Source organism: Dermochelys coriacea, chromosome 6 (genome assembly GCF_009764565.3).
Source record: "Dermochelys coriacea isolate rDerCor1 chromosome 6, rDerCor1.pri.v4, whole genome shotgun sequence".
NCBI classification, from domain to species: Eukaryota; Metazoa; Chordata; order Testudines; family Dermochelyidae; genus Dermochelys; species Dermochelys coriacea.
In genome coordinates this window covers 10,466,216-10,493,680 of record NC_050073.1, presented here as the reverse complement: position 1 = coordinate 10,493,680, position 27,465 = coordinate 10,466,216, and the positions used below count along the sequence as shown (strand labels likewise).

Below are 27,465 nucleotides of genomic sequence, written 5' to 3'. Positions count from 1 at the left end.
TTCTTAATTTGTTTTACAATAGTGCCTGAATTGTGCTAGGCACTGGAGATGAATCAAGTAAGAGACAGCCCCGGCTCTGGAGGGTTTACACTATAAATAGACAAGAGAAGTATTATTATCCCCATTTTACAGATGGGAAACTGAGGCCCAGAGAGAATAAGTGGCTTGCCCACAGTCACTCAAAGAACCACGATGAAGCTAAGTCTCCTGTCTAGTGCCTTACCCCCCCCCCAAGTGTATAGCTCATTCTGTTGTATTGAAAAAAGAAGCATAACTACTAGAAAAAAAGTTTTATTACAACTGTTATTGCTTATTAAATATCTCAATCATGTTTGTGTTCAACATTATCTCCTCCCACTCTCATCACACATCCCGCTTGCCTCGATCTTACATATGCCTTCTCTTCACAAACCTAGCCACGCACACCCCCACACATACACACCAGCCCCACTCACATACACATTACCATGGGATATTGTACTCCTCGGGTACTTCAACCATTCAGCCATTTGCTGAGCCAAACATGCATCATCACGGCTTCCTAAGTGACGTAAGAAGACAGTTTATTCCTAATCTTTTCCATGGTGCTTATTACTCTGGTATCTGAGCACCTTGCAGACAATAATGAAGTTAGCTTCACAATATCCTTGGAAGATAGTGAAGTATTCAACTGATTTAGAGTGCAAGAGCAGGCCTGGAGACTCTGCAATCAGTGGATTAAGGGACTAAGGGACTAAGGCCTGGTATACACTTAAAAATTAGAACAACCTAGCTACATTGCTCAGGGCTGTGAAGAATTTCGTACCCCAAACACCATAGTTAGGTTGACCTAACCCCCACTATAGACGCAGCTAGGTCAATAAAAGAATTCTTCTGTCGACCTAGCTACTGCCTCTCGGAGAGGTGGATTAACTGCAGCAATGGAAAAAAACCCTTCCATTAAAGTTGGAAGTATCTACGCTACAGCTTGTTATGTAGACATATCTTAAGTAAACAAACATCACCACTTCACAGCCCAAATGTAAAGCACAATTCTTACACTTGCCTGCCCTTAACAAACAACAACAAATCAACTTAAACATACACACATTTCCTCCCAGTGAGAGGAATGGAGAAGAAACCACAAGTGATGAATGCTAGATGAATTTGTCATAGGAAGGTGCTCACATACCATAGCGATGGGCATAATACAAGAACCTGAATAGAAAAGAATAGAGAGTTAATGACCAACATGTAAAAATCAAATCCACTGATCATGGGTGACCCAAATTTTAGATGCCTAGCATGAAAAACACAGGCCCCTTGACTTCAGCTGGGTCTGTGACTGCTCAATACTGCTGAAAATTAGGTCCGGTGGGTCTGAAGCTGTACACCAAAAAATAGAGACATGCACAATTAGGGGTGCTTTTGAAAATTTGGGCCTTAGTGACTTGCCAAACGTCACTAGAGGGAAAAGAAGGCAGACATCCTGATTCTCTTTGCCCCTGTGCATGGAAAGGGATGTGTAATTTGGGGCTGTATAGATTCCCCCGTCTCATGTCTCTGGCAGTGTGGGAAAACCCTTTACAGCTGCATGTAGTAACACGGAAATGATTCCAGTGCAGGATCGTCTCAGGTATTTTTTTTTCTTCTGTCAGTTTTTCAGGTCGTCTTGTCTGCAGGGCAAGAAAACGAACCATGTAGAAAATCACTTAGCTGCCAGAATTTGAGAAGCGCAAATACAGCGATTGATTCAGCTCTCATGTGCCTCCCCTCCCCTCCTTGGGTTTGGTGATGACATGATTTGGGAATGGCTCAGCCTGGTGATACAGTGCCAAAGTTAGGGAATGGCTTACCTGGGGGAAAGAGGCTAAAGTCGCCGAGCAGAATGCAAGTCATAGTCACTGTCGGAGGAGTTGTCTGGAGGGTTGGAAGACCTGATCGCCCCTTCCAGAGCTGTAAAAGGAAGAAACCATCACTCTCTTCACTACACAGCCAGAGATCAAGGTGCTAATGACCTCTGTGAGGAGTACCAGGGGTGCAGGAATGAATATCAGGTCCTCCATCCCCAGTACCTCTTAAGTCATGCAAAAATCATAAGAGGTAACAACTACATCATGCATTCACATAAGTGCCTTTCAGCCAGCTATCACAAAGGTGGTTACTACTCCTCATTTACAGATGGGGAACTGAGGCACAGAGAGTTTAACTGATCTGCCTGAAGCTAGAGTGGAAGAGCTGGAAGAAGAACCCCCCTAGAGTGATTCCCACTCTATTCTAGGGAAACGCTGTAGTCCATCTCTGCAAAGCAGGCCTGACTGTCTCCCTTCCCTTCTCCCTTGTTCTTACCTGTCCGCTTCTTTTTTTGTGTCATACCTGGTCACTATACACTGTGCTGTCTCTTACCTGGATAAGCTGAAAGGTAGGAGTTCTTCTTAGGGGTCTGAGAATAGTCGTTGTCTTCATCCTGTGCGCCTTGACCTTCCTGACGGGGCCTGAGAGTGACAGTGCTGTTGCGATGGAATGAAACTAGATGGCAGCACAATGGAGAACTGTTAGTCACTGCATCTTTAAGGTAGAATCATAGCAATGTAAGAATCTATTCCAGTCCCCTATGCAGAGGCAGGATTAAGTATACCTAGACCATCCCTACTCCCTCTACTTTTGAGCTGCAGAACTGTCTTATTGTTTAACCAAAATATCGAGTCTTTTTTCAACATTTTCCCCCAAAGCCGTGGTTGAAACTCCTCACCCTCATTCGCCAACCGCCAGTAGCACCTCCCAAACCCAAACAGGCCAGTGTTTGTCAGTCAGCGGGGCTGAGTAAGAACTGAACCAGTGTGGGAACGAAGTGGAAGTGTACTGTGCCACTGGAATTGGTGTGTGACTCAAATTTCCCATCTGAGTCACTAAAGAACCATTGAGTCAGCATGAGCCCAAGGTGGGATGCTGCACTACGCATCCCACTACATGATAGTGGTGAGTCATGCATGGTACTAAGAATTACAGTCCTTCAACAAGTGATCAATAGGGGGCGTTTTTCCTTCTGAGCAAGTATGAAACCAGCCACTAGTCTGGTGAGGAGGGGGTGTTGTCTTGCTGGAGGTGCTGCCTTTTGGTTGAGGTATAAAGCCCCAGTCCTGACCACATGTGGTCATTAAAATCCCAATGTCATTTAAGCTGGGTAATAACATTCTCCCTGCCTAAAACTCCCAGCAGTTTCAATGGGAGAGATTATCCTTCACTGTGCCTCCTTAAAGCAGTACAATGCTGCTGTGTTCCACCCCAGAGATGGCTGCACTTCAGGGGTGGGTGTACAAACCTTTTTTATGCAGTGTTCTGGGATACTTAGTATCATTTCAGGGGCTTGGATAGGATCTTTTGTCCCAGAGCCCTGTCACATATGACGTTCCTGAAGCCTCGGGCTTATTTTCCGCTTCAGACACATCTTGTACCTGGGATGTTTTCTGGCCCTGTGATCATTCAGATAGCCTGAATGAAGGTGGTGAAATGGTGGGACCAGAGGGAAACCTCAGCATCTGTGGTGGTTGTTGGCTGTAAACCACTTAACCCTCAGGCTGAACAATAGCCATCCTGTTGCTGAGTTGCGGAGCCCAGGGGGCCTGTGTGCCTGAGATCAAACTGACCGCAGCAGTGCATCAGATGCTTCAGAGGAAGCTGAAGAGATGAGAGTGTTAGGGGTGACCTGCAGAGACCTGCCTCTGTCTTGTGCTTGCTCCTTACCGGTTTGCTGTAATCCAGTTGGGCCTATCCACTGGCGCTGCTGCTTCTTGGAGTCTGCAAGGAGAGGGAGAGGCAAGTGCGGTGGAGGAGGGAAGGGTGAAGTTAGATGGGCACAGACCGGTCTGTCATTTTATACGCATCACAGAATCACAGGCACTAGGGGCTGGAGAGCCACATTAGATCAGCTTGTCCTAGGGTTGCCCCTACAATGCATTTTCTAGTGCTTTGTCCATTTGGATTTCACACAGTTCCAGCAATGGGGATTCCCTTGGAGACTATTCCCCATCCTGATTGATCTCACTGTCAGGAGCAGATTTTTCTGGATGTTCTGCCTTAATTTCCCTTTTGTCTCCTAGCCACATCAAATAATCCCTCTGCTTCCTGGCTAGACACATGAGGTGCTAGAAATCATTTGGATAAGACAGGGCCTGGCTGAGCCTTTGTGTCATTTCCATGTCTAAGCCTCTCAGGAGCCTGTGAAATACACAACACTGGGTGATTCAAGAGGCTTTTCCATTCTGAACTCCATTTTTATTTTGCCTGCATTGTGTGGGCTAGACCATTACGGATCTCGAGGAGAAGCATTTGTGGTGTGTTTCAAAGAGTGGGAAAGGGACAGCTCCAAACCCCTCTGACTCAGAAACTCACCTTCCAAAAACTGCTGTACAAGATCAACAGGAGAAATGTGTATGTGTCTCCTGAATCCTCAAAGGGACAATATATAAAACTCCTTTTGTTTAAGAGCAATGCATCAGCCAATGTAGCTCAGTGATGCCACTGCTCCAGAGGTAATGAAGTGGGAAAGAGGCCAAAAGAAGGAGAGGGCATGGGAAGACAGCCAGCATCAGAGCAGGAGAAGAGAGTGAGAGTCTGGGAGAAAAAGAGGGAGAGAAGAAGACGGGAAATAGACATAGGAGCTAGAGGCACAGTGACTCCCAGCTGTGTGAGTGAGATGAGAACTTGCCCTAGACTCTTTGGAGGAGTGAAGCTGAGGGAATCAGACATGCTATGGGATAAGGGCAACAGGATCAGTGGTCTCACACCTACAGCAAGAGTTTGTCACGTACATTTCTTCTGTAGCTTCTTGTAGGCAGGAGGTCCACAGATAATGATGAGAACTCCAAGGAGGATCAGAGCCAGGAGGATGCTCACAATGGTTCCTGCTCCCACCCCAGCTGAGCATGGCTTGAAATTCTGGCCTGGGAAAAGGAGCTGCAGTTACTGATTAATTCCCATCTCTCCAGAGACATACCAGTGCTTCGGACAAGTTTGACAGCTTAGCCAGCCTCTGGTGATCCCTAGGAGAAGAGTCCCACTTTAAACCCCAATCCTTCCACTCTTCCCCAAAGACTCAATTACAACCCAAAATCCCCATGCCAAGCCCTTTCCAAGCTCCCAATCTATATCGCAAATCTCACTCAACTCACATCTTCTGCCCCTAAACACCACCTTCTACCCAATTTCCAACCCCAGCAATTTGCAAAGGTTGACTGTAGATCAGGCAAATTTCTCTTCCTCCCCATTTCCTTAGTACATCAGCCACATGTAGGTCTTTGTCCCCTTTGAGTGGCTGGTCCACGTAAAAGATTTATGAGTCTGCTACTGCCGCCAGGCTAATGGCATTAGTTCTTTAGCCTAAGAATAGCAGCTCATGTAAGATCCAGAGATCCTGTGTTCCATCCCCATGGATGACCTAGCCAAAGGGTCATCACCGACCTGTTTCCTGATGTAAAGTGGTCCTATCCCGTGAGGGATAAGCACTGCTCTAAAACACAAGAGAACCTGTTGGCTTACATGTGACTCTCGTTTTGGAGCAGCTTGCTCTTTTGAAAGTGGAACACTCCTGGAGGTGCTATTGACTGCAGGACACTCCCTGCGTCTTGGCACCTGGGACTTCGACGCTCAAGGAGACCTTCCCGCACTGCAACTCTTGGCACACCTGCTGCTCTCTAGATTTCCTCCATGAACTGGAATCGCACAGGACTTCCCATTTCCCCTCATGGAACACCTCCATGACCCCTTCACAGGGGCTCTGGCTGTCCCCAAGCCTTCGCGTGAGGAGACAAGCAGGGATTGGTGAGACTCCATGGCGAGTGGATGTCTGAATGACCCAGCTGACTACAGGCAATGTGGCCTAGTGGGTAGAACACTAGCCTGCCAATCGGTAGACCTGGATTCTGTTTCCATCCCTCCCACTAACCTGCTGGGTGATCATTGTCAAGGTATTTCACTTCCGTGTCCCCTCCCACCCTTTGTCCTGTGCAGTGAGAATAGAAGCTCTTGGGGGTGGGAGCTGTTTCTCATGATGTGTCTATACAGTGCCTAGCACAATGGGATCCTGATCTCATATGAGGCCTTCAGGTGCTGCAGTTATACAAATAATTAACAACAATGGGCAGACTGATGGGGTTCCAGTGCATTTCATACCTAGTGCTGCTAGTTAATAGTGGTTTGTGTGGTGTATGTGGCCATGAAAACCACCCCATTCACTGCTGCATTTCACAGCCCGTGATATTGCAGTAAATTCCTATCCATTCCAGTGAAGTCATGGTTTGTTGGTTAGACCCCAGGCTGGGGTGGCAGGTGCTCCGAGTTTCAATCCTGATTCATTGTGTGATCCGGGGCAAGTCTATGGTTTTGCCTCCTGTAAAATGGGGACAATAATCACGCCTCATAGGGAAATTATAAGGGTTAATGATTAATGTGTGAACAGTGCTTGGAAATCCTCATCTACAAGTGGCTAAGAAGTTCAGAGTATTAGTACAGTAGTATTGTACTGCATCATATGGGATATTAATTGAACTGTATTCGCAAAAAGAAAAGGAGTACTTGTGGCACCTTAGAGACTAACAAATTTATTTGAGCATAAGCTTTCGTGATGCATCCGGTGAAGTGAGCTGTGGCTCACGAAAGCTTATGCTCAAATAAATTTGTTAGTCTCTAAGGTGCCACAAGTACTCCTTTTCTTTTTGCAAATACAGACTAACACGGCTGCTACTCTGAACTGTATTGTATCATATGGGCTTGCATTGCAATGGATGCTATCTATGGTACTGTATTTCAATAGCATTTCATCATATGGCATTGCATTGCCATGTATTGTGCTGCAGAGTATTTATATTATATTTGCATTGTATTGCATTTTAACCTATAGCATTGCATTTGTACAGTGTTGCATTGCATTGGCTTGCACTGTTCTCAACCCAAGAGTCCGAAAATTCTCAGGGTCAGAAATAGTTGTTACTAGAAATAAACTTGGTAATAATTTTGACTGACAGTCGGCATTTCTGAGGCTAATGCAGAGGATGCCATTGTGTGGAAAAGTGATGCCAATCTTGACACTTTTAGATTTGCAGACTAAGGGATGAGGGAGGAAAAGAGGAGGTGAGGGTCAAAACTGCTGGCAGTTACAGGCAGCAGAGGCCAGCAGTAGGCATGGAGATAGAAGAGAGGGGGATATTTTTGAGGAGTTTCCTTGCTATTCTAGAAATGTTGTACCACAATCTGATACTAGGTTCATGGCCATGCAGGTTGCCAGTGGAGTAAGTCCCTCTGCCCACCTCGTGCAATAACTGGGCTGTGGGAATGGATTGGCCTCTTTAGAATGCAAAGGAGTAAAGGTGAAACGTAGCACGAGAGGAAAGCAAAAAGGAACTTGACTTGGCTGTACTAAGATGAACTCACTCACTGGAGCAGATGACAGAGGCTGGAGTTTTGTCCTGAGAGTTCCTGGTTCTGTAGAAACAGTCTGGGATAGAGTCACTTCCACATGATGCCACCATCTCCCACTGGACAGGTAGATGCTGCCTTTCATTTTTCACCAAGAAAGACCGATTTTTCTGCTCTAAGGCATCACCGCAGCCTATCTTCCGGCAAACCCAGTGGGCCAGCTCTGTCTCGTTTTCTGGACTTGACTGGACCGTTCCCCAGTGGCCTCCCATGTAGATCTCCACAATCCCTGAGCAGTAGAACCTCCCATCGACCAACCGCATCCTGGGGGGGCCTGGGAGAAGGACAAAGAGAAGGGGATTGTTACAGACAGTGACATCATCTCACATCATTTACCAACATTGCCTGTGATAAAGGTCCTGGAATGCCTTTCTGCTGCTTTTTTTGGTCACATTAACCAGGGGAGTATTTTGGTGTTTTCTCTCCCTAGTAGGCATACCTAGGCATACCCTGATAGACTCCAGCTGTGGTGAGCTGTGGGTAATTGTTAGGAGACAGCTTGGGCCCAGTAGGTAAGTGCAATCCCACTGGGGGCACGTACCTGCATTGACAGCATATCCCTCCCCACCACCTTCCTTATTCCAGCTTCTCATCTACACCTGACACAATGGGAACAGCTGTTGGGGGTGTTTTCCAGCCCACATCTTCTCAGCCATAGGGGGCTGCTGTGACCCTGTGGGGTAGTTCAGTTCCTGAGCAGAGTTTTCATCAATATTGAAATTAAATCACCCAAATGCCCATTAAATTGAAAATGTAATCTATCTATCTATCATCACGATACAGATCTATCTAATAATCAGAGTAACATAGGATTTGCCATACTAGATCTAATTACTGCTCCCTCCCCTGCTTTACCATAACAGACCATTGGCCTATTTTATCTCATATCTCACCCCCTGCCAAAGCCATACTAGATTAGACCATTGATCCACGGAGTTCAATATCCTGCCTCCTGCTGCACCAGTTCAGACAGCTGTCTACTTAGTCCAGTGTTGTGTTTCCACTACCAGCCTGTACCTGATGCTTCAGGGCCAGGTGAAACCCCCATAATCTATCTTGCCCAATGTGCAGGTGGGAAAGGGGAATTACATTCCAGCCGCAGAAGGGATCTGTTTATGCCCTGAAGCATGAGATACAATTACCACATTTTAGCTGGCCTCCCTACAAATGTTATTATCCATCATAAGATCATATGTCTCTCTTAAAAACCCATACACAGATGGCCTCCTGCAGCAGTGAGTTCTATGGGTAGATGTCTCACTGTGCAAAGAAGCATTTGCTTTGATTTGCTAGATGCTAATTTCACTGAGGGACTCCTTTGATTTCTTGCATCTTCTCTCCTAATGATCACCTTTAACTGTGGTAACTTGCAACCATTTCTATCAGAAGAGTGAATGTGGATCTGAATGGATTTGGTGAACCTGGATGTGTGGAGTTTCCTTACCGGTGGGTTCTGGTGCAGTTGTTGTTGGTGCAGTGATGGTTTTTTCCGGTTCTGAAATGATAAGGGTATCCAAAATGTTTTAGTAGGGCGCAGACCCAGCCTCAGGCACAAGTTCTAAGGGAGGCAGTCAGGAAGAGTGTTATGTTCACTGAATAGACACAGCAAGAAATTAAATAAAAAAGATAATTTCCCTTGCTGGAAGGTTTCAGTGTAATTCTACTTTATTTCTTAGAATTCAGAACAGTAGCACATGAAAACTCAAAAACACAGAGAGAGAACACAGGCTGCTCCCCTAAGGCAGCGAGATACAACTCACCCACCTTGCTTTAAGCTGGCTCTTTCCTGCCTGACTCCGATTGCAAGCAGGACCAAGAACATCTGTTCCCCTGCTCTTAGTGGTAGCTTGTAATTCCAATACAGTCCTCAATACACCCCAGAGGGGAAGACGAGACCTACCTTTGCAGAACATGGTCAGAACCTGCGTGCAGTTGGATTTCTCCCAGCGGCAGTTCCCGAGGGCAGACTCATTCCCCTGGCAGCTCAGCTTTATCGTTTCATTGGGTTTCTGCTCTGGGTCTATTTCGAGAACCTCACTTAAGGGGGAGCCACAGTCCAGCCATTCACAGACCATTTTTGTGACTGTCTGGTTCCAACCACTTCTACAGACTGTCTTCCAGCTGCCCCAAGTGTTAACCTCCAGCAGGCCCGAACATCTGCAGTGAAAGCCTGTGAGTCTCATGGTCCACTCTGCTGAGTAAGTAAAACGGCACATTAGAGAGAAGAGCAGTGTTTAGGAAATCTCTCCTCTCTCTCCCCTTGAGTCTGTCTCCCTCTCTTTAGCTTTGTCTTCTTTGCCACAAAAAAGTGTGTGTTTTATGGCAGGATAACCAGTACATGTTATCTCCCCTGCTGTCCAGTTCCAGTGGAGACAGGGCACTGTAGTTGTTAAATAGGTAAGATTGACTACGGGCAGCAGGGGAGATAGTGCTAACCAAAGCTAAGCAAATAATCAATTTTTCAGTTTGTGGGCTGACCTGAAACATTCAGGAAAAAAATCAGTTTGGTTTGAACTGAAACCAAATTTTGTTGTTTTTTCTTGTTGAAACGAAACAACAACAAATCTTTTCAGGTCAATCGAAACATTGTTTTTGACCCCAAATGACATTTGTTTTAGTTTTTGTTTCATTTCAGGTTAAACTAAATGTTTCATTCGATCCCAAATGAATTTTTTTTTAATTTTCCTTTTTGAGTGTTTTTCACCCTTTGTTTTTACATGTAGCTAAACTTTGAAATGCAACAAGGTGGGGGAGGTAATATCTTTTATTAGACCATGTTTTGTTGGTGAGAGAGAGACAAGCTTTCGAGCTTACACAGAGCTTGAGACTTGAAGAAGAGCTCTGTGTGTGAGCTCAGACACTTGTCTTTTTCACCAACACACAAGTCAATCCAATAAAAGTGATTACTTTCCCCACCTTGTCTCTCTAATATCCTGGGACCAACACGGCTACAACAACACCGCAAACAATTTGAAAGGAAACATCATTTTGAAATGGCTAAAATGGACTGTTTAGACATTTTCCAAAAAAAATTCATTTTTTTCAGCCAACGCTATTTACCAAATTTGACACAATTTTGTGAATGGTTCTGGTGCCATGAAAAATGCACTTTTCTGCAAATTTACTATTCACCAAAGGAAAAAAAAAAACTCAATGAGCTCTAGGGCTGACCTGACCCTTGTAAAAGCTACAGGTGCCTTGTCTCCACTAGGATTTTACAGTAGGCTAGTGAATGCATGTCAATTATCCCCATGTAAACCCCACCTTTTCTGCAGTGAAGTTAGCCTTCAACTCACTCTGTCTTCTGTTAGTTCCCTTTGCTCCAGTGCTGTCTGAAATGTCAGCAGGTGTTTTGCGAAGCAGAGCAGGAAGGAAATGGTGCTCGTTTGTTTGTGTGACTCTCAGATGTGTAGTAGTGTGTGTGTGTCTCTCTCTCTCTGAGTGTGTAGACACACTAGTATGCATGGAGAGAAGGCCTGCCTGTCTAGCTGGTCTATACTAGAGCAATGTTGCCGGTGCTGTTGCAGCTCCATGATGTTAAAACACTGGGAGTCTTGGGATAGATGGGCTGCCAGGTGGATTAGCCTTGGGCTGATCAGCGATAGAAGACATGATGCTAAAAGCCCTGCGGCAGTTAGCAGTATTCAGAGTAGCAGCCGTGTTAGTCTGTATTCGCAAAAAGAAAAGGAGTACTTGTGGCACCTTAGAGACTAACAAATTTATTTGAGCATAAGCTTTCGTCACTTCATCCGATGCTGTAGCTCACGAAAGCTTATGCTCAAATAAATTTGTTAGTCTCTAAGGTGCCACAAGTACTCCTTTTCAGTTAGCAGTATGTCTGCATTAGGGCTCCCAACATCGCTAACCTCAGTGGAGTTGTTTGCTATGGTGGGACATTTTTGCAAAACTTCCCTTCTGTAGCTGAGGCTTGGGTGCCCTGGAAGTGTTGAGGGGTAAATATAGTCATTGGAGCCCGGGTTGCTTGACTCAATCCTCCCGCAAAGATTTCTCAGGGTCCGAGGCATCCCAGGGCTACGAGGGGGGGCTATGCCTGGTTGGCTAACCCTTGCTGCAATGACATCCTGGGGCCATGTCCACACCAAGGCTGGGAACCCAGCATAAGTCTCTCTCATGATGCCGCAGAACACTAAGCCGGTTGCTAACAAGCTAAGTAACTTACGGCTGCCTGATTGAATTTTATTTTATATCCAAGATCAACATGGCTTGAAAGAGGCTTCAACAGATGCACTGACCTGCAGGTTTCTGGCCTTCCCCACTCTGGTAGGAGGTCACTGCAAAGAGAAGAGACTGTCAGGAGAAGTGATGTGGGCAGGGCAGCCATGACTACAGTTCAAACCTACTTCTCATTAGGAACCAGGCAGCTAATGCTGCGCCATTCCTCTTGGCCAGGGAACCTTGGCACCTGGTTCTAAAGTATGCTCCCGCTGAGGGATATTTCCTGCTAGAATGGTCTCCTCTACATCTTCTGTCCATCCCTGCAACATTTTTGGAAGAGCCTTCGCTATCCTTCAATAAAATCATCACACCACAAACTATACCCTCTCCCAACGGAACTAAGCACAGACTATCAGGCCTCAGCAATGCAAACGATTTCTTGGGGCCCAATGAGACCAGTACAGAATTGTTCCCTATATCAAGCCTGTTTTAAATGTCCTAAGTGATAGAGCTGCTGCTACTTCCATGTCTGGGGCCTTTTCTGATCCACAGTTCAATTATTATTATTTATATTACAAAAGCACCTCAAGCCCCAATGGAGACTGGGGCCCTGTGGTGCATGGTACAAACACATAGTGAGAGACAGTCTCTGCCCCCAAAGAGCTTACAGTCTAGAGAGACAAGACAGGCAAAGGGTGGGAGGGGAAACTGAGGCACGAGAGGGGAAAGGACTTGCCCAAGGTCACGCAGCAGGTCAGAGCTGGGGATAGAAGCTAGGTGCGGGGCAGCAACCTCTTGATGCCTACTGGCAGAGGATACAGGGGTGCCTAAGGGTTCCACGAATCTCCTGGGTCTGGTCTCTACATAATAGTTCATCAGACGGCATCTGCTGAAAGCTTGTGTCACGCTGATCAGCATCACCACTGTGAAATGTAGGTGTGGATAATACGAAAAGTGCTGTTTATATATTCTGAAAATTAGGCTCTTCGGGTTTGTGAGTTAGGGCCAGTCACCAAAAGGTGACAAACAACCTTCTTTCCAGCAGGACATGCTTATCTATCAGTCTGGCTATATGCAAATTGGTTATTATTTGCTTCACAATGAACAACTATTTACAGTCTGAGCCAAATGCTAATCAAGAGATAGCAAAGTCTCCAGGGTTGATTCTAGACAGGCAATAACAAGCAGCAGAGGGGTACCCCATTTACAAGCGAAGACACTGGATTGTTGGAACTCTATCGGGGGGTACAGAGGCACCCCATTATCCATCACCTAGGGGAAAAGCCGCCAGCATGCTTGTTTAGCTGGCCTGGTTGTTAGGTGCTGGGAGAAAGACTTTAGGTGAGCTAAACTTCGTGAGCCAAAAAAGTGTCTTGTTAGTTAAGTCTAGGCCTGGACAGCAGGAGGTGGTTTTATTTGACATGTAACCAATCGTTTCCAATATTTCTACTTACTTGCTATGACTTGAACCGCTGTTCCTTGTTAAATACACTTATCCTTGATTTCCCTATAAATGTATCGATGTGCTATGAGTTGAGCTGAGCGGTGATCCCAGGTGTAACTGGGAAGCTACCGGATACTGTTCCTTTGGGAACAGCAGCTGTGTGAAGTCTGTGAGTGTCCAGTGGACTGAGGGATGGGCACTCCAGGGAGATGCTCACAGGGACTTGGGGGGTGGATTGTGCCAATTGCTAACCTGCAGAGGGACACTGGGGCTGTGTAGACTGAGAGGGCAGTGCTTGTGTTGCCTGTGGGCAGAGGAGTCAGGGGGCTGACCCCCAGCACGCACAGACAAGGCTCCTTCAAGCTAAGGGCAGGTGGTGGAGAGGTGCCTCACAACCCTGGAAACTCCTGGGAAGTGTCACATCACATCTCCTGAGTTCCCATCTGGGGCCTATCCATTAGCCCAACCTGCCTCTCAGTGTGTGTGACACATGTCCTGCCAGTGGCTGGCCTACAGATCTTTATGAGTCTGGCCCTGCTTCTAGGGGGAGGATTCACTCCTGCAGCTCATGTCTTTAGTGCTGAAGACCCTGGGTGCAAGCCCTGCCAGCATCCCAGTGGGATCATGTTCACGTCTGAAAACCCCATTTTAAAGGAAATTTGGCCCAGCTTGCTTGAAAGTATTTGGAGTGAGATGGTAGCAGCTCCAACACCTTCAGCGATCACCAAAGGCTGCAGAGGGTGCAGGAGCAGCTGAAAGAAGGATGGCGAGGCTCCAGCAAAACTAAATGCATTCTCTGATTCACTGTGTGCCACTGAAGCTGATGGGAAGCTGTGCAGTGCAGGCGGATTCCTACCCCAAGGGCTCTGTCTGGAAAATCAACAGGAAACCCTTACCAGCCGTGATCTTGAGGAGGGAATGGACAGCGAAGTAAGGACATCTGCAGAGCACAAAGACTTCGCTGGGTTAGTACAGCTGGTGGTGGTGTGCCAGGAGCTCATGGAAGTGCCGGAGATCAGGCTCGGGGAGAGGAGTCTGACTCCGATCTAATGTAAGACAATGCATGCTGGAAAGAATGGTCAGAGCGTCTCACCCACACGGATGGGCACCGGTCTCATGGGCTACTTAGGGGGAAAGGACACGGGGCCAGAGAAAGGCTGTGGAATAAGAAGAACTAGTCCACTGCTGAGATCAATAGGGTGATCTACATGAGCTGGGGATCTGGTCCATTGACTTACTGACTCCCGTTGAGCTATGGCCAATTTACACCAGGTGGGGATCTGGCCCATTATATCTATATGGTCACTTTTCAGAGTAAACCTGTGCTTTTAAACTCCTATCAAAACCAGCTCTGCATTCTGCAGTGAAGCCCTGACCATGCCTCCGTAAAACCAGGGTAAGCTGTAGCCATTGGGCCCATCGCTATAGAATATTTGTCATGTATTTTTATAAGCGAATATCCCCAGGCTCCTGGCTCTTGTGAAATTTTTGTTATTATTATGAACCTTGTATACAATCTAGAATTATAACAAGATGCAATCAGTGGATACACAAATAGGGGAGGGATGGGGTAGAGGACAAGGTATCAGGAAAAGATGGATCCATGATACAGAATGGCTGTTTATACCTGATCCACATCCGGTGTAAATTCACGTTAGTATTTAGGACCGGTCGCTTTGACTGGTTGAATTCACAGGTAATTTCTGTTTGGATGCACATTAAAAAATCACTACCAGACCTCACTCCTAGCTGCTGTGAGCTCGTCTGCTGGCATTTCAGATTTCTGGAAGAAGGATAAAGCCTTGATCTCTTGGGTACCCTAGCCTTCCTTTCTCCGGCTTGACTGTAGCTCAAGATTTTTGCTATTGATATAAAGACTCAGGGCCAAAGCCCTAGATGGTGTAAATCAATGTAGCTCTATTTGATGTTAATGCAGCTACATCAATTTACACCAGCTGAGCATCTGGCCTTCGGTTTAATTAAATGTGTAACATGCTTAGCAGCTTTCCCTGGTGGCACATCAATTATTCACTCCCCCTTCCGTTGGATGACGCTAAGTTAAAGCCCCTGTGGAAGATATTGCTGCTAGTATTTAAACTGTGGTTCTAGTCAGTCTGTTCCAAAGAGATCATGGGCTCCACACTGATTCCCACCCATGAATCTAGATACCACGTGCTCAATTCGCAAATTCACGGAGGATTTTTCTAACCATTGTAAGCACTACTAGCTCCCTGCGGAATCTCGAAATCCAGCTTAGCCGTTCCTGCCTCCTGCACCATTGTCATTGCCAGGAATACAGAGTCCAGAGCGGGCAACCTGCTGATGTTGCCAGAAGCAGAATAGACCACCCCCCCACTCACTCTCCCACAGCTGTGCAATGCTCACATGGTGCAAGGACAATCTAAGGTGATTCAAAGACACTGTGAGGAATAGGTCATGTTTCCATGCACTTTCCCGCTCATGTCGCACCTGAATATTGAATTTTTGGTTATTTTTAAATACTTGGATCCAGATCTCCTAGCTGGTGCAAATCAACATAGCTCCATTGGAATCAATGGGCCAGATCCCCAGCTGGTGCAAATCAGCATAACCGATTGGACTGAATGGGCCAGATCCCCAGCTGGTAGAAATCAGCGTTACTCCAATGAAATCAGTAGCCCAGCTGGTGTAAATAGGCCCTAGCTCCATTAGAGTCAATGGGGCTACCTCAGTTTACCTCTGCTGAAGATCTGGCCTATAGTATTCTTAACACAGAATATAAATAGGGCATGGGATCTTGGGCAGGCCCTCCGCACTAGCGTGACTTTATAGATTCACTGATGATCAGCTAGTCTGACCTCCTGTACAACATAGGCCTTAGAAAATAATTCTTAGAACAGATCTGTTAGAAAAACATCTTATCTTGATTTAAAAACTGTCAGTGATCAAGAAATCCACCACAACCCTTGGTAAGTTGTTCCACTAGCTAGCTACCCTCACCATTAAAAATTGACACCTTTTTTCCAGTCTGAATTTGTCTAGCTTCAACTTCCAGCCGTTGGATCGGTATTCTACCTTTCTCTGCTAGACTGAAGAGCCCATTGTGACGCAGGCAGGCCAAGTGCCAGTGCATGCCAACGCCCCAGACTTCACTGAACACTTACAAATGCAGAGCTGGAAGCCAGGCCGACTCACTTGTGTATTAGTATAGATCAAAGTGATTGTTAAATGTATAAGAATGTCTTTGGTGTTTGAACTTCATGAAAACGAACGGGATGCTGCATGCATTGTTATCACTTATTTGTATCCTGTTATAATGTAATGGCAAACATTTACATTTTGTGCACCCCTGTAACTAAATAACTAAGGCTGTCAAGTGATTAAAAAAATTAATCATGATTAATCGTGCTATTAAAAAAATTATTCACGATTAATCGCACTATTAAACAATAATAGAATACCATTTATTTAAATATTTTTGGATGTTTTCTACATTTTCAAATATATTAATTTAAATTACAGCACAGAATACAAAGTGTACAGTACTCACTTTAAATTTATTTTTGATTATGAGTATTTGCACTGTAAAAAAACAAAAGAAATAGTATTTTGCAATTCATTTAATACAAGTACTGTAGTGCAATATCTTTATCATGAAAGTTGAATTTACAAATATAGAATTATGTACAAAATAAACTGCATTCAAAAATAAAACAATGTAAAATTTTAGAGCCTGCAAAACCACTTAGTCCTTCTTCTTGTTCAGCCAATCGCTCAGACAAACAAGTTTGTTTACATGTGTAGGAGATAATGCTGCCCGCTTCTTGTTTATAATGTCACCTGAAAGTGAGAACAGGCATTCTCATGGCACTGTCGTAGCCAGCGTCAGTGCCAGATATGCAGATTCATGTGTTCCTTCATGCTTCAACCACCATTCTAGGGCACATGCGTCCATGCTGATGATGGGTTCTACTCAATAACAATCCAAAGCAGGATGGGCCGATGCATGTTCATTTTCATTATCTGAGTCAGTTGCCACCAGCAGAAGGTTGATTTTCTTTTTTGGTGGTTCGGGTTCTGTAGTTTCCACATCAGAGTGTTGCTCTTTTAAGATTTCTAAAAGCATGCTCCACACCCCGTCCTAATCAGATTTTGGAAGGCACTTGAGATTCTTAAATCTTGGGTCGAGTGCTGTACCTATCTTTAGAAATCTCACATTGGTACCTTCTTTGGGTTTTGTCAAATCTGCAGTGAAAGTGTTCTTAAAATGACAGGTTTCAGAGTAGCAGCCGTGCTAGTCTGTATTCGCAAAAAGAAAAGGAGTATTTGTGGCACCTTAGCGACTAACAAATTTATTTGAGCATAAGCTCTGAAGTGAACTGTAGCTCACGAAAGCTTATGCTCAAATAAATTTGTTAGTCTCTAAGATGCCACAAGTACTCCTTTTCTTTTTGTTCTTAAAATGAACCACATATGCTGGTCATCATCCGAGACTGCTATAATATGAAATATATGGCAGTATACAGGTAAAACAGAGCAGGGGACAGACAATTCTCCCCCAAGGAGTTCAGTCATAAATTTAATTAACACATTATTTTTTTAACGAGCGTCATCAGCATGGAAGCATGTCCTCTGGAACAGTGGCTGAAGTACAAAGGGGCAAACAAATGTTTAGCACGTAAATACCTTGCAATGCCAGCTACAAAAGTAGGAGCGTTGCCAGCAGATCGAGGGAAGTGATTATTCCCCTCTATTTGGCACTGGTGAGGCCACATCTGGAGTATTGCGTACATTTTGGGCCCCCCACTACAGAAAGGATGTGGATAAATTGGAGAGAGTCCAGTGGAGGGCAATGAAAATGATTAGGGGGCTGGGACACATGACTTATGATAAGAGGCTGAGAAAACTGGGCTTATTTAGTCTGCAGAAGAGAAGAGTGAGGGGAGATTTGATAGCAGCCTTCAACTACCTGAAGGGGGGTTCCAAAGAGGATGGAGCTAGGCTGTTCTCAGTGGCGGCAGATGACAGACCAAGAAGCAATGGTCTCAAGTTGCAGTGGGGGAGGTCTAGGTTGGATATTAGGAAAACCTCTTTCACTAGGATGGTGGTGAAGTACTGGAATGGGTTACCTAGGGAGGTGGTGGAATCTCCATCCGTAGAGGTTTTTAAGGCCCGGCTTGACAAAGCCCTGGCTGAGATGATTTAGTTAAGGTTGGTCCTGCTTTGAGCAGGGGGTTGGACTAGATGACCTCCTGAGGTCTCTTCCAACCCTAATCTTCTATGATACTAAGAAGAGGGCAGCATTATCTCCTGTAAATGTAAACAAACTTTTTTTGTCTTAGCGATTGGCTGAACAAGAAGGACTGAGTGGACTTGTAGGTGCAGAAGTTTTAATTTGTTTAGTTTTTGTACACTTTTTTATTTCAGTTACAACACAGAATACAATATATATGAAAATGTAGAAAAACATCCAAAATATTTAATACATTTAAATTGGCATTCTATAGTTTAACAGTGCGATTAAAATGTGATTAATTGCATTTATTTTTAAAATCGTGATTAATTTTTTTCAGTTAACTGTGATTAATTGACAGCCCTATAAATAACCCTTCAAATGAGAAAGAAGCCTTGTGGAATGCAATTGAAGAACTTTGCAACAAAGCCCATTGCCAACTCTGTCCATATATCTATTCAGGGGACACCATCATAGGGCCTAATCACATCAGCCACACTATCAGAGGCTTGTTCACCAGCGCATCTACCAATGTGATATATGCCATCATGTGCCAGCAATGCCCCTCTGCCATGTAAATTGGTCAAACTGGACAGTCTCTACGTAAAAGAATAAATGGACACAAATCAGACGTCAAGAATTATAACATTCAAAAACCAGTCGGAGAACATTTCAATCTCTCCGGTCACTCGATTACAGACCTGAGGGTGGCTGTCCTTCAACAAAAAAACTTCAGAAACAGACTCCAACGAAAGACTGCTGAATTGGAATTAATTTGCAAACTGGAAAAAATTAACTTAGGCTTGAATAGAGACTGGGAATGGATGAGTCATTACACAAAGTAAAACTATTTCCCCATGTTATTTCCCCCCACCCCACCCCCCACTGTTCCTCAGATGTTCTTGTTAACTGCTGGAAATAGCCTACCTTGCTTGTCACCATGAAAGGTTTTCTTCCTTTCCCCCCCTGCTGCTGGTGATGGCTCATTTTAAGTGATCACTCTCCTTACAGGTTTCAGAGTAGCAGCCGTGTTAGTCTGTATTCGCAAAAAGAAAAGGAGTACTTGTGGCACCTTAGAGACTAACAAATTTATTAGAGCATAAGCTTTCGTGAGCTACAGCTCACTTCATCGGATGCATTTCTCCCCTCTGTTTTTTCCACCAAATGCATCCGATGAAGTGAGCTGTAGCTCACGAAAGCTTATGCTCAAATAAATGTGTTAATCGCTAAGGTGCCACAAGTACTCCTTTTCTTTTAACAGGAGAGTGCTAATTTCAAAGCAAGTGGTCACTGTGTGTGATGATCGGAGATCAAAGACTCTAATTGCGCTCCTCATTCTCTGGCATCAGTTTTTTCCACCAAATGCATCCGACGAAGTGAGCTGTAGCTCACGAAAGTTTATGCTCTAATAAATTTGTTAGTCTCTAAGGTGCCACAAGTACTCCTTTTCTTTTTGCGAATACAGACTAACACGGCTGCTACTCTGAAATCTGGCATCAGAGAAAGAGTCTATGTGTCAGCTTGTTTTCTGTGAGAAGCTATAAATATGGACACAAGGAAAAATTCTTCATCTGTGGACTGTTTAGATTCTAACAGGGCAGAATAACTGAAGAAGAAGACGGAGATCCCCAGAGTTATTCTGGGTACCCTTGAGAGACTTTTTTTTGTTTGTTTTTTGTTTGGGAAACTGACAGATTATTACATCTCTGCTACCATTTGGAATTATAGATTGTCCAGATATTTTCACCTGCTTTAACCTCTCAGTAACTCTCATTCCTTTTTCTTAGCTAATAAACCTTTAGTTAGTTTACTTTAGAATTGGCTACCAGCACTGTCTTTGATGTGAGATCTAGGACACAAATTGATCTGGGTGAGTGATTGGTCTCTTGGGGCTGGAGGTAACCTGAATATTTTGGGATTTATTTATTTATTTATTTATTTATTTATTTATTTTGGTGTAAGGGACCATTTATCACATAGTCCAGCTTGCCTAGGTGGCAAGATAGACTGGAGAGTCTAAGGGGACTGTCCGTGAACTCCATTATAAGACTATTGTAGTACTCTGGTACTGGGTTGGTGAAATCTAATTATAGAATGTACCGCCAGTTTGGGATGTTTTTGACAGTCTGCCCTGAACTAGGCAGTCTTAATCACGAGCTACTCCAGACAACATAACACCCATTATTAAATATTTGTCACTCATATAGGTACTTATAGAGTGTAATCAACTCGCCCCTTAACCTTCTCTTGTTAAGTGAAATAGATTGAGCTCTTTGAGTCTTTCACTATATGGCATGGGTTCTAATTCTTTAATCATTCTTGAGGCTTCTCTCTGAACCCTCTCCAATTTATCAACATCTTTCTTGAATTATGGACACCAGAACTAGACACAAGATTCCAGCAGCAATCATGCCAGTGCCAAATACAGAGATAAAAAAACCTCTCTACTCCTATTTGAGATTCCCATAGAAGCATCCCAGGATAGCATTACCCTTCTGTCCACAGCATCGCATGGGAGCTCCTGTTCAGCTGATTATCCACCATAACCCCCAAATCTGTTTCAGAGTCACTGCTTCCCAAGATAGAGTCCCCCATTCTGTAAGGATGGCCTACATCCTTTGTTTCCAGGTGCATACATATTAAAACACGTATTGTCTACTTGCCCCCCAGTTTACCAAGTGATCCAGATTACTCTGTATCATTATTTACCACTCCTGGATTTTTATGTCATCTAAAAATGTTATCAGTGATGATTTTACATTTTCTACCAGGTCATTAATAAAAATGTTAGTAGCATAGGGCCAAGAACTGATCCTGTGGGACCCCACTAGAAACACATCCATTTGATGATGATTCCCTGTTTGCGGTTACATTTTGAGACCTACCATTTGCCAGCTTTTAATCCATTTAATGCATGCCATGTTAATTTGATATCTTTCTATATTTTTAATCAAAATGTCATGCGATACCAAGTCAAATGCCTTACAGAAGTCTAAGTATATTATATCAACCCTATTACCTTTATCAACCAAAATTGTAATCTCATAAAAAAAAAAAGATATCAAGTTAGTTTGACAAGATATGCTTTCCATAAACCCATGTTGATTGGTATTAATTATATTACCTCCCTTTAATTCTTTATTATCTGGGTTCTGTATCAACCCCTCCATTATCTTGCTTGGGATCGATATCATGCTGACAGGCCTATAATTACCCGATTCATCCCGTTTATCCTTTTACAATATTGACACATTAGCTTTCTTCCAGTCTTCTGAAACTTTCCCTATATTACAAGACCTACTAAAAATCAGCATTTTAGGGTCAGAAGGTGGCCATTATAATCATCCAATATAACAGAGGCCATGGAATTCACCCAGTGATTCCTGAATCAAGCACATTTCTTGTGGTTGAGCTAGAGTGTAGTTTTAAGAAAGGCATTCAATCTTCATTTATTATTGTGTGTGGCTGCTATTGCACTTCCAGGTCCCAGTCAGGAATCAAGACCCCTTTGTACTAGACTCAGTATAAACAATACAAAAGCAGCTGTTGCCCCAGAATGCTCACAGTCTAGGATTTAGACAATACTTAACCTTGTCTACACTAGAAAGTTATACTGCTTTAACAATCCCAGTGTCATTAAAAGGGGCACAGTTCCTCGAGTGTGGACATCGTTATATCGGCATAACTGTGTTTATACCGGCATAGCTTATTTCCTTATGAGAAGTGGAATAAAGTACAAACTGGTATAAGGTAACCTGATACTGGTATAGCTGTGTCCACACTGGGGGTTGTGCTGGTAAAAATCACACCTCTAAACGAAATAGATAGACCAGTACAAAAGCTGCCTGTAGACCAGGCCTTTAGGCAGGGACCATTTGTTTGTTATGCATGTCTGTACAATGCCTAGCACATTGGGGCCTTGATCCATGACACACAGCAGGAGCGTGAACAGACAAGTGGTGGAGAAGACAAAGTGGCCTCCGATGGCCAGGACTGTGTTTTATTAATGCAGCCTCACAGATTTCAATTCTCCTGGCGCCAGTGATTGTGGTTTTTATTTTATTTTTCTGAGGGGTGAGTCCGATAGAGTTAGATTTCTCTTTCTCATCACTCAGGGCTGCTAGCAGATTTTTTGCTTGGGTTGGCAAATGTGTCTGATGGATTTTTGCAAGGCTGGCTTAGCTACATGACGAGGTTTGGAACCCAAATTGGCTTGCATCACTGGCACATGCAGAGCCCTACTGACCCCTCTGGGCACCTCTAGGGTGAATAAAGTGGGCAACGTATGGCCCCATGCAAAGAGATTGCCACCTCCAGGGTAGTTGAGCACCAGTGGGAGAAAAATTAGAGGGGGAGGGGCCTAAGGTGTATCAGATAAATGGGGGCAAAGGGGAAAATGGACTGAGCCGTAGGCTTACTTGGTCCAGCCACAGTGCAGGAGCCCGGAGTTGGTGATGTCTCAATGTCCCTTCCAGTCCTATAGTTCTATGATTCTGTGATCCCTCCTTGATCATAGAATCATAGAATATTTAGGTTGGAAGAGGCCTCAGGAGGTCATCTAGTCCAACCCTCTGCTCAAAGCAGGACCAACCCCAACTAAATCATCGCAGCCAGGGCTTTGTCAAGCAGGGCCTTAAAAACGGCTAAGGATGGAGATTCCACCACCTCCCTAGGTAACCCATGCCAGTGCTTCACCAGCCTCCTAGTGAAATCGTATTTCCTAATACCCAACCTTGACCTCCCCCACTGCAACTTGAGACCATTGCTTCTTGGTCTGTCATCTGCTGCCACTGAGAACAGCTTAGCTCCATCCTCTCTGGAACCCCCCTTCAGGTAACTGAAAGCTGCTATCAAATCCCCCCTCATTCTTCTCTTTTGCAGACTAAATAAACCCAGCTCCCTCAGCCTCTCCTCGTAAGTCATGTGCCCAGCCCCCTAATCATTTTTGTTGCCCTCTGCTGGACTCTCTCCAATTTGTCCACATCCTTTCTGCAGTGGGAGGCCCAAAGCTGGACACAGTACTCCAGATGTGGCCTCACCAGTGCCAAATAGAGGGGAATAATCACTTCCCTCGAACTGCTGGCAATGCTCCTACTAATGCATACCCTTGTCTGGGTGGGTTTGACCTCCATGTTGAGGCCTTTAGATCTTGTATTTGGTGCCTAGATGCCATGGTGATTGACAGACAGATGTGTTCTGTAGGGGAAAGCAGCTTCCTACCTCCTAGGCATTGGGTCTCAGCTGCAGACTGGCTGTGCCGAGAGGCTGGTTCAGTACAGCAGTCTAATTTATCAAGTCCTGTGTGTCTCCCCCTGTGTTCCCTTCCTCTTCCATAGTCCCTCCTCTGCTTCTTCTTTGGCTGTGTTGGTGGGTGGGGAGGGGGGCTTATTACAGACCTGAAATTACTATTCAGGGCAAACGCCCATTGAAGTCGATGGGCTACATCCTGACTGGTGCTATGCTAGCCCAGCAGAAATTTCGCCCAGACAGGGACTGAATAAAGCCCTAGAGCCAGGTTGTCCCAGAAAGAGAAGAGATGGAAAAGATCTAGACATTTACCTCTTCTCGAGTCACCTCTGGGTCCCCCAGCCAGAGTAGGATTAGTCCCCAGGCTGTTGTTATCAATGAGGAGGTTTGTTATGCATTTGTTAAGCACTGACAGCACAGCCGGCCCTGTGCAATGCCTCCAGAATATGCGCTCCTCGCCCTAAGGTGCTTACAACCTCAGTTAGATGGGACCATGCAATCTGGACACAATCTGTGGGCTATCAGGGGAACGGGAGGGCTGGTTTTCCAGTGGCACTGAGGTGAATATGGGGTGCCCTGTAGCGATTGTATATTGGCCTGGTTATTGGGATGGTGTTTTCTGCATGGACATTTTGGTCTGAGTGTTTCTCACGGGGGTCAGGCAGGAAAGAGGAGGTGGTTTGTGATGGTCACTATCACTCGCCGCTTTAGAGTCATTATGGGACAATGCTGAGCAATTAGCTCCAGTGGCTCTCGCTTGATTCCCTTTGAGCCTTCAGGATTGGTTTTGCCAGGAGGGACCAAAACCTACCGACCCTGGAATAAACCTCCTCTAGGAGCAAAAAATCTTGGCAAGGTTTAAAAAAGGGATGCCAGAGGGAACCAGATTGAGACATGGGAGTCTGCGGGGTGTTTGAGGAAATGTGATCTGCTTTGGTCACCATGGTGGGATGGCAGAATTTTGGTAAGGGCTTGTCCACATGTGAGAGTTATTCCGGATTAATAAGGTAGGGTGTGAATTTGAGGTGGAATTTCTGAATAGCTCCTTTTAAGCCCTACATTAGACACACATGAAGGTTGGCTGTTGATTTCAAATCCCTTTTTCCAGCTGCTAAATAAAAAATCCTGTGTTTAAGGCGGCTGTTGGCTGCTATACCTGGTCATAGGTTCCCCAAGCCCAGTAGGGCCTGCAGGATGGTAGCTGGTTTGTGTAAGCGGGACTGTGTTCCTAGCTCCTGGTCTAAGAGTGGAAAAATTGTGAGATCCCACCCTGAGACAGAGACAAGAATCCCAAAACCTGCTGTAGGTGGACTCAGAGATACCAGACAGGGAGACAGAGGGGCACACCAGCCAGCCTGCCCTGTGTTGGGGACATGTGCATCAGTACATTCTCAACAGAGCTGGGCGGGAAATGGTTTTCCTGTCCTGCAACAATGTTTGAGATTTCAAAAAAAGCTCCTGTGATGCACTGGGACAAAGGAGAGGCCTTTTCAAATTTTTTTCAGTAAAAAACAGAGAGGGAGAGAGACCTCAGAATAAGCCAGTGGTTAGGGTATTCACCCAGTGTATGGGAGGCGCTGGTTTAAATCCCTGCTCTGCCTGATTCAGATAAACGAGTTGAAACCAGCCGTCTTGCAGGGAAGTGCCCAAACCGGAAGGCTATTGGCTAGGCCCTGGTGGGGCTCTGTCTCTCACTTTGACCAGAAATTCTATCCTGGACCTGAGGAACCATCCCAAACCATTTCCTTTCCCGCGTAAATATTCGGTTTTGATAAATCAGCATTCTCCGGTGAAAAACCACTTCACTGAAAATCTCCTGACCAACTGGAGCTCGGCCCATCCAGATTGAAATGACTCAAGAAAAACTGACGCTGCTTTCCCTTATTTCGAGTCCTCGCTCACACGCTTTACAGGACTCACAGAATTACCGCTTTGCATGTTGTTATGCTTCTTATTTGTATTGCAGAAGTGGCTGCAGGGCCCAGTCAGTGGTCAAGGTCTGTTGTATTCAGTGCTGAACAAACAGAGAGAGAGACTAGTTCCTGCCCCAGAGAGCTCCTGATCTAGGATTACAACAAGATGCAATTGGTGAATAAATAGACAAACGGGAGGGATGGAGGACCTGGTAGTTGCACAAGATGGAGCCATGGCATAACTGCTTTTTGCACCTGATCCTTAGGTGGTGTAAATTTGCATAGCTCCATTGCAGTCAATGGGCCAGATCCCCAGGTAGTACAAATCGACTGTAACTCCACTGATGCCAATGCCCTTTTACACCTGCTGAGGCTCGGCCTCATATTTCTTCATGGTTTAGAGCCCTGCTTTATTTCAAAAGGTGCAGTGCTAAATAGAAGGCTGGTTTCATTTATGGGGCTCTGCTCATTTTATTGGCTGATGCAAAACCATCTATGTTTGGTTTTTAGTTCTTTAATCAGCCTATGTTGAAGAGTAAATCACCAAACACACTTTAGCACCACATAAATATGACGTATCGTTATTATGTTAAACCGCTAAGCACAATGCCCGACCGAGGTTGCAAATGCAAAGACACAGCAGATGTTCTTTGGGAACTCCTCATCTGGTGTAAATCAGCCCCAGTGGAGTGAGATAGATCGACCCCATTTGGGGATCTGGCCCATCGATGCCAATGGAGCAAAGCCAATTTACACTGGTTAGGAATCTGGCCCATTGACACCAATGGAGTGATGCCAATTTACCACAGTTGGGGCTCTAGCTCATTGTTTTAAGTTCCTGAAAACCAAAGCTAGGACAGGGTGAAATCTACCACTCCACCTAGGGGATCTCTGCATCTCTGCACCAGTTAAGTAGGACCTCATCTATCCTGCCCTGGTTCCCCTGGCTGGACACCTGCAGTGGCAAGAAGATGTGTGATTGCCGCATGCCCCGACTGCAGAGGGAAGGGTGCTCACACACACTGGGACTCCTCTGTAGATCAGGGCAGCCACACTGAGTCCCTGAATGGCAGAGGCCAGTTTGAGTACTCACCCCACATCCCCACCAAGACCAGCGAGATGAATGCCGGCTGCTGGAATCCCATCGGGCCGGGTCTCTCCCTCCTCCACCCCGTCTGAATCTGTGAGCTCGGGGCTGAGCGAGTGGGTGTTTGCACCCCAGCCTGCTCTGCTACCTGGCATGGGGAAAGGGAGGGGGCTGGGAGGAAGAGGCTGCTTTTCCTCCCTCTGTGGTTCTCTGCGTCACGGCTCGCTGAATTGAAGCGCAGCCTGCCAGCTTCCTTGACAGAGCCTGTTGAGCACAAGAGAGGCTCAGACGTCTCGCAATGAGGTTCATGCTCATGCCTCCTCACAGCCAGTATCCCCAAGGCCCGAGCACATGAATTCCCAGGGCCAGGAGAGAGGGGGAGCACTGTGTGTGTCACGAGTGTAGACTGAGTGTCTATGGAGCATCAGGGAAGGGTCCCACAATAAGGGGTTGGGCTCCCATTTGAGGGGAGCAGGGCACAACACAGCCCAGGGCTGAATAAACCTAGGGGCAGAATCCCCCTCCTACTCTAGGAGATGGGGACTCCCTCCCTGGTCAGGGACTGGGATCCCACTGGGGTGATCAGTGTAGGAGCCCTGAGCCCCCAAGACTGAATCACCATGGAGATCGAATTCCTCTCAGAACTGAGGGGTAGTGGTGAGATCCCACTGAGCAGGGAATGCATGGGGTGACCCTGACATGGGGGTGAGGAAGGGGCTGTGGGTGCCAGGGGAGACTAAAGATTTAGAAGTGCCAGATCCCCAGCTGGTGTCAATCAACTATAGCTCCATTGGAGTCAAAGGGCCAGATCCCCATCGGGTGTAAATCACTGTCACTCTATCGGAGTCAGTAAGCCAGCTCCTCAGCTGGTGTAAATCAGCATTGCACTATCAGAGTCAAAGGGGCCAGCTGGTGTAAACCAGTGTCGCCCTAT

General features: G+C 45.5%; 1 protein-coding gene and 1 long non-coding RNA gene across 3 annotated transcripts; one reads left to right on the top strand and one right to left on the bottom strand.

The window, feature by feature from the left end:
• Window positions 1–275: 275 nt before the first annotated feature.
• On the bottom strand, window positions 276–26,706 carry CD5 (CD5 molecule). 2 transcript variants are annotated; one of them, XM_038406993.2, is made up of 10 exons: window positions 26,538–26,706; window positions 11,706–11,744; window positions 9,353–9,646; window positions 8,897–8,947; window positions 7,412–7,726; window positions 4,791–4,922; window positions 3,724–3,777; window positions 2,386–2,508; window positions 1,836–1,935; window positions 276–1,655 (listed from the first exon to the last, which is right to left on the bottom strand). In XM_038406993.2, exons 1-9 carry the CDS (start codon window positions 26,587–26,589, stop codon window positions 1,850–1,852), a joined length of 1,146 nt encoding a protein of 381 aa, XP_038262921.1. In that variant the 5' UTR covers window positions 26,590–26,706; the 3' UTR covers window positions 276–1,655; window positions 1,836–1,849. The 2 variants fall into 2 exon arrangements, with proteins under 2 accessions (XP_038262921.1, XP_038262922.1); XM_038406994.2 differs by having other exon boundaries at window positions 9,353–9,643.
• Window positions 7,645–16,332, top strand: LOC122460584. The gene is made up of 2 exons (XR_006281984.1): window positions 7,645–7,964; window positions 11,666–16,332. It is a non-coding gene; the product is annotated as an uncharacterized LOC122460584 (long non-coding RNA).
• Window positions 26,707–27,465: the final 759 nt, after the last annotated feature.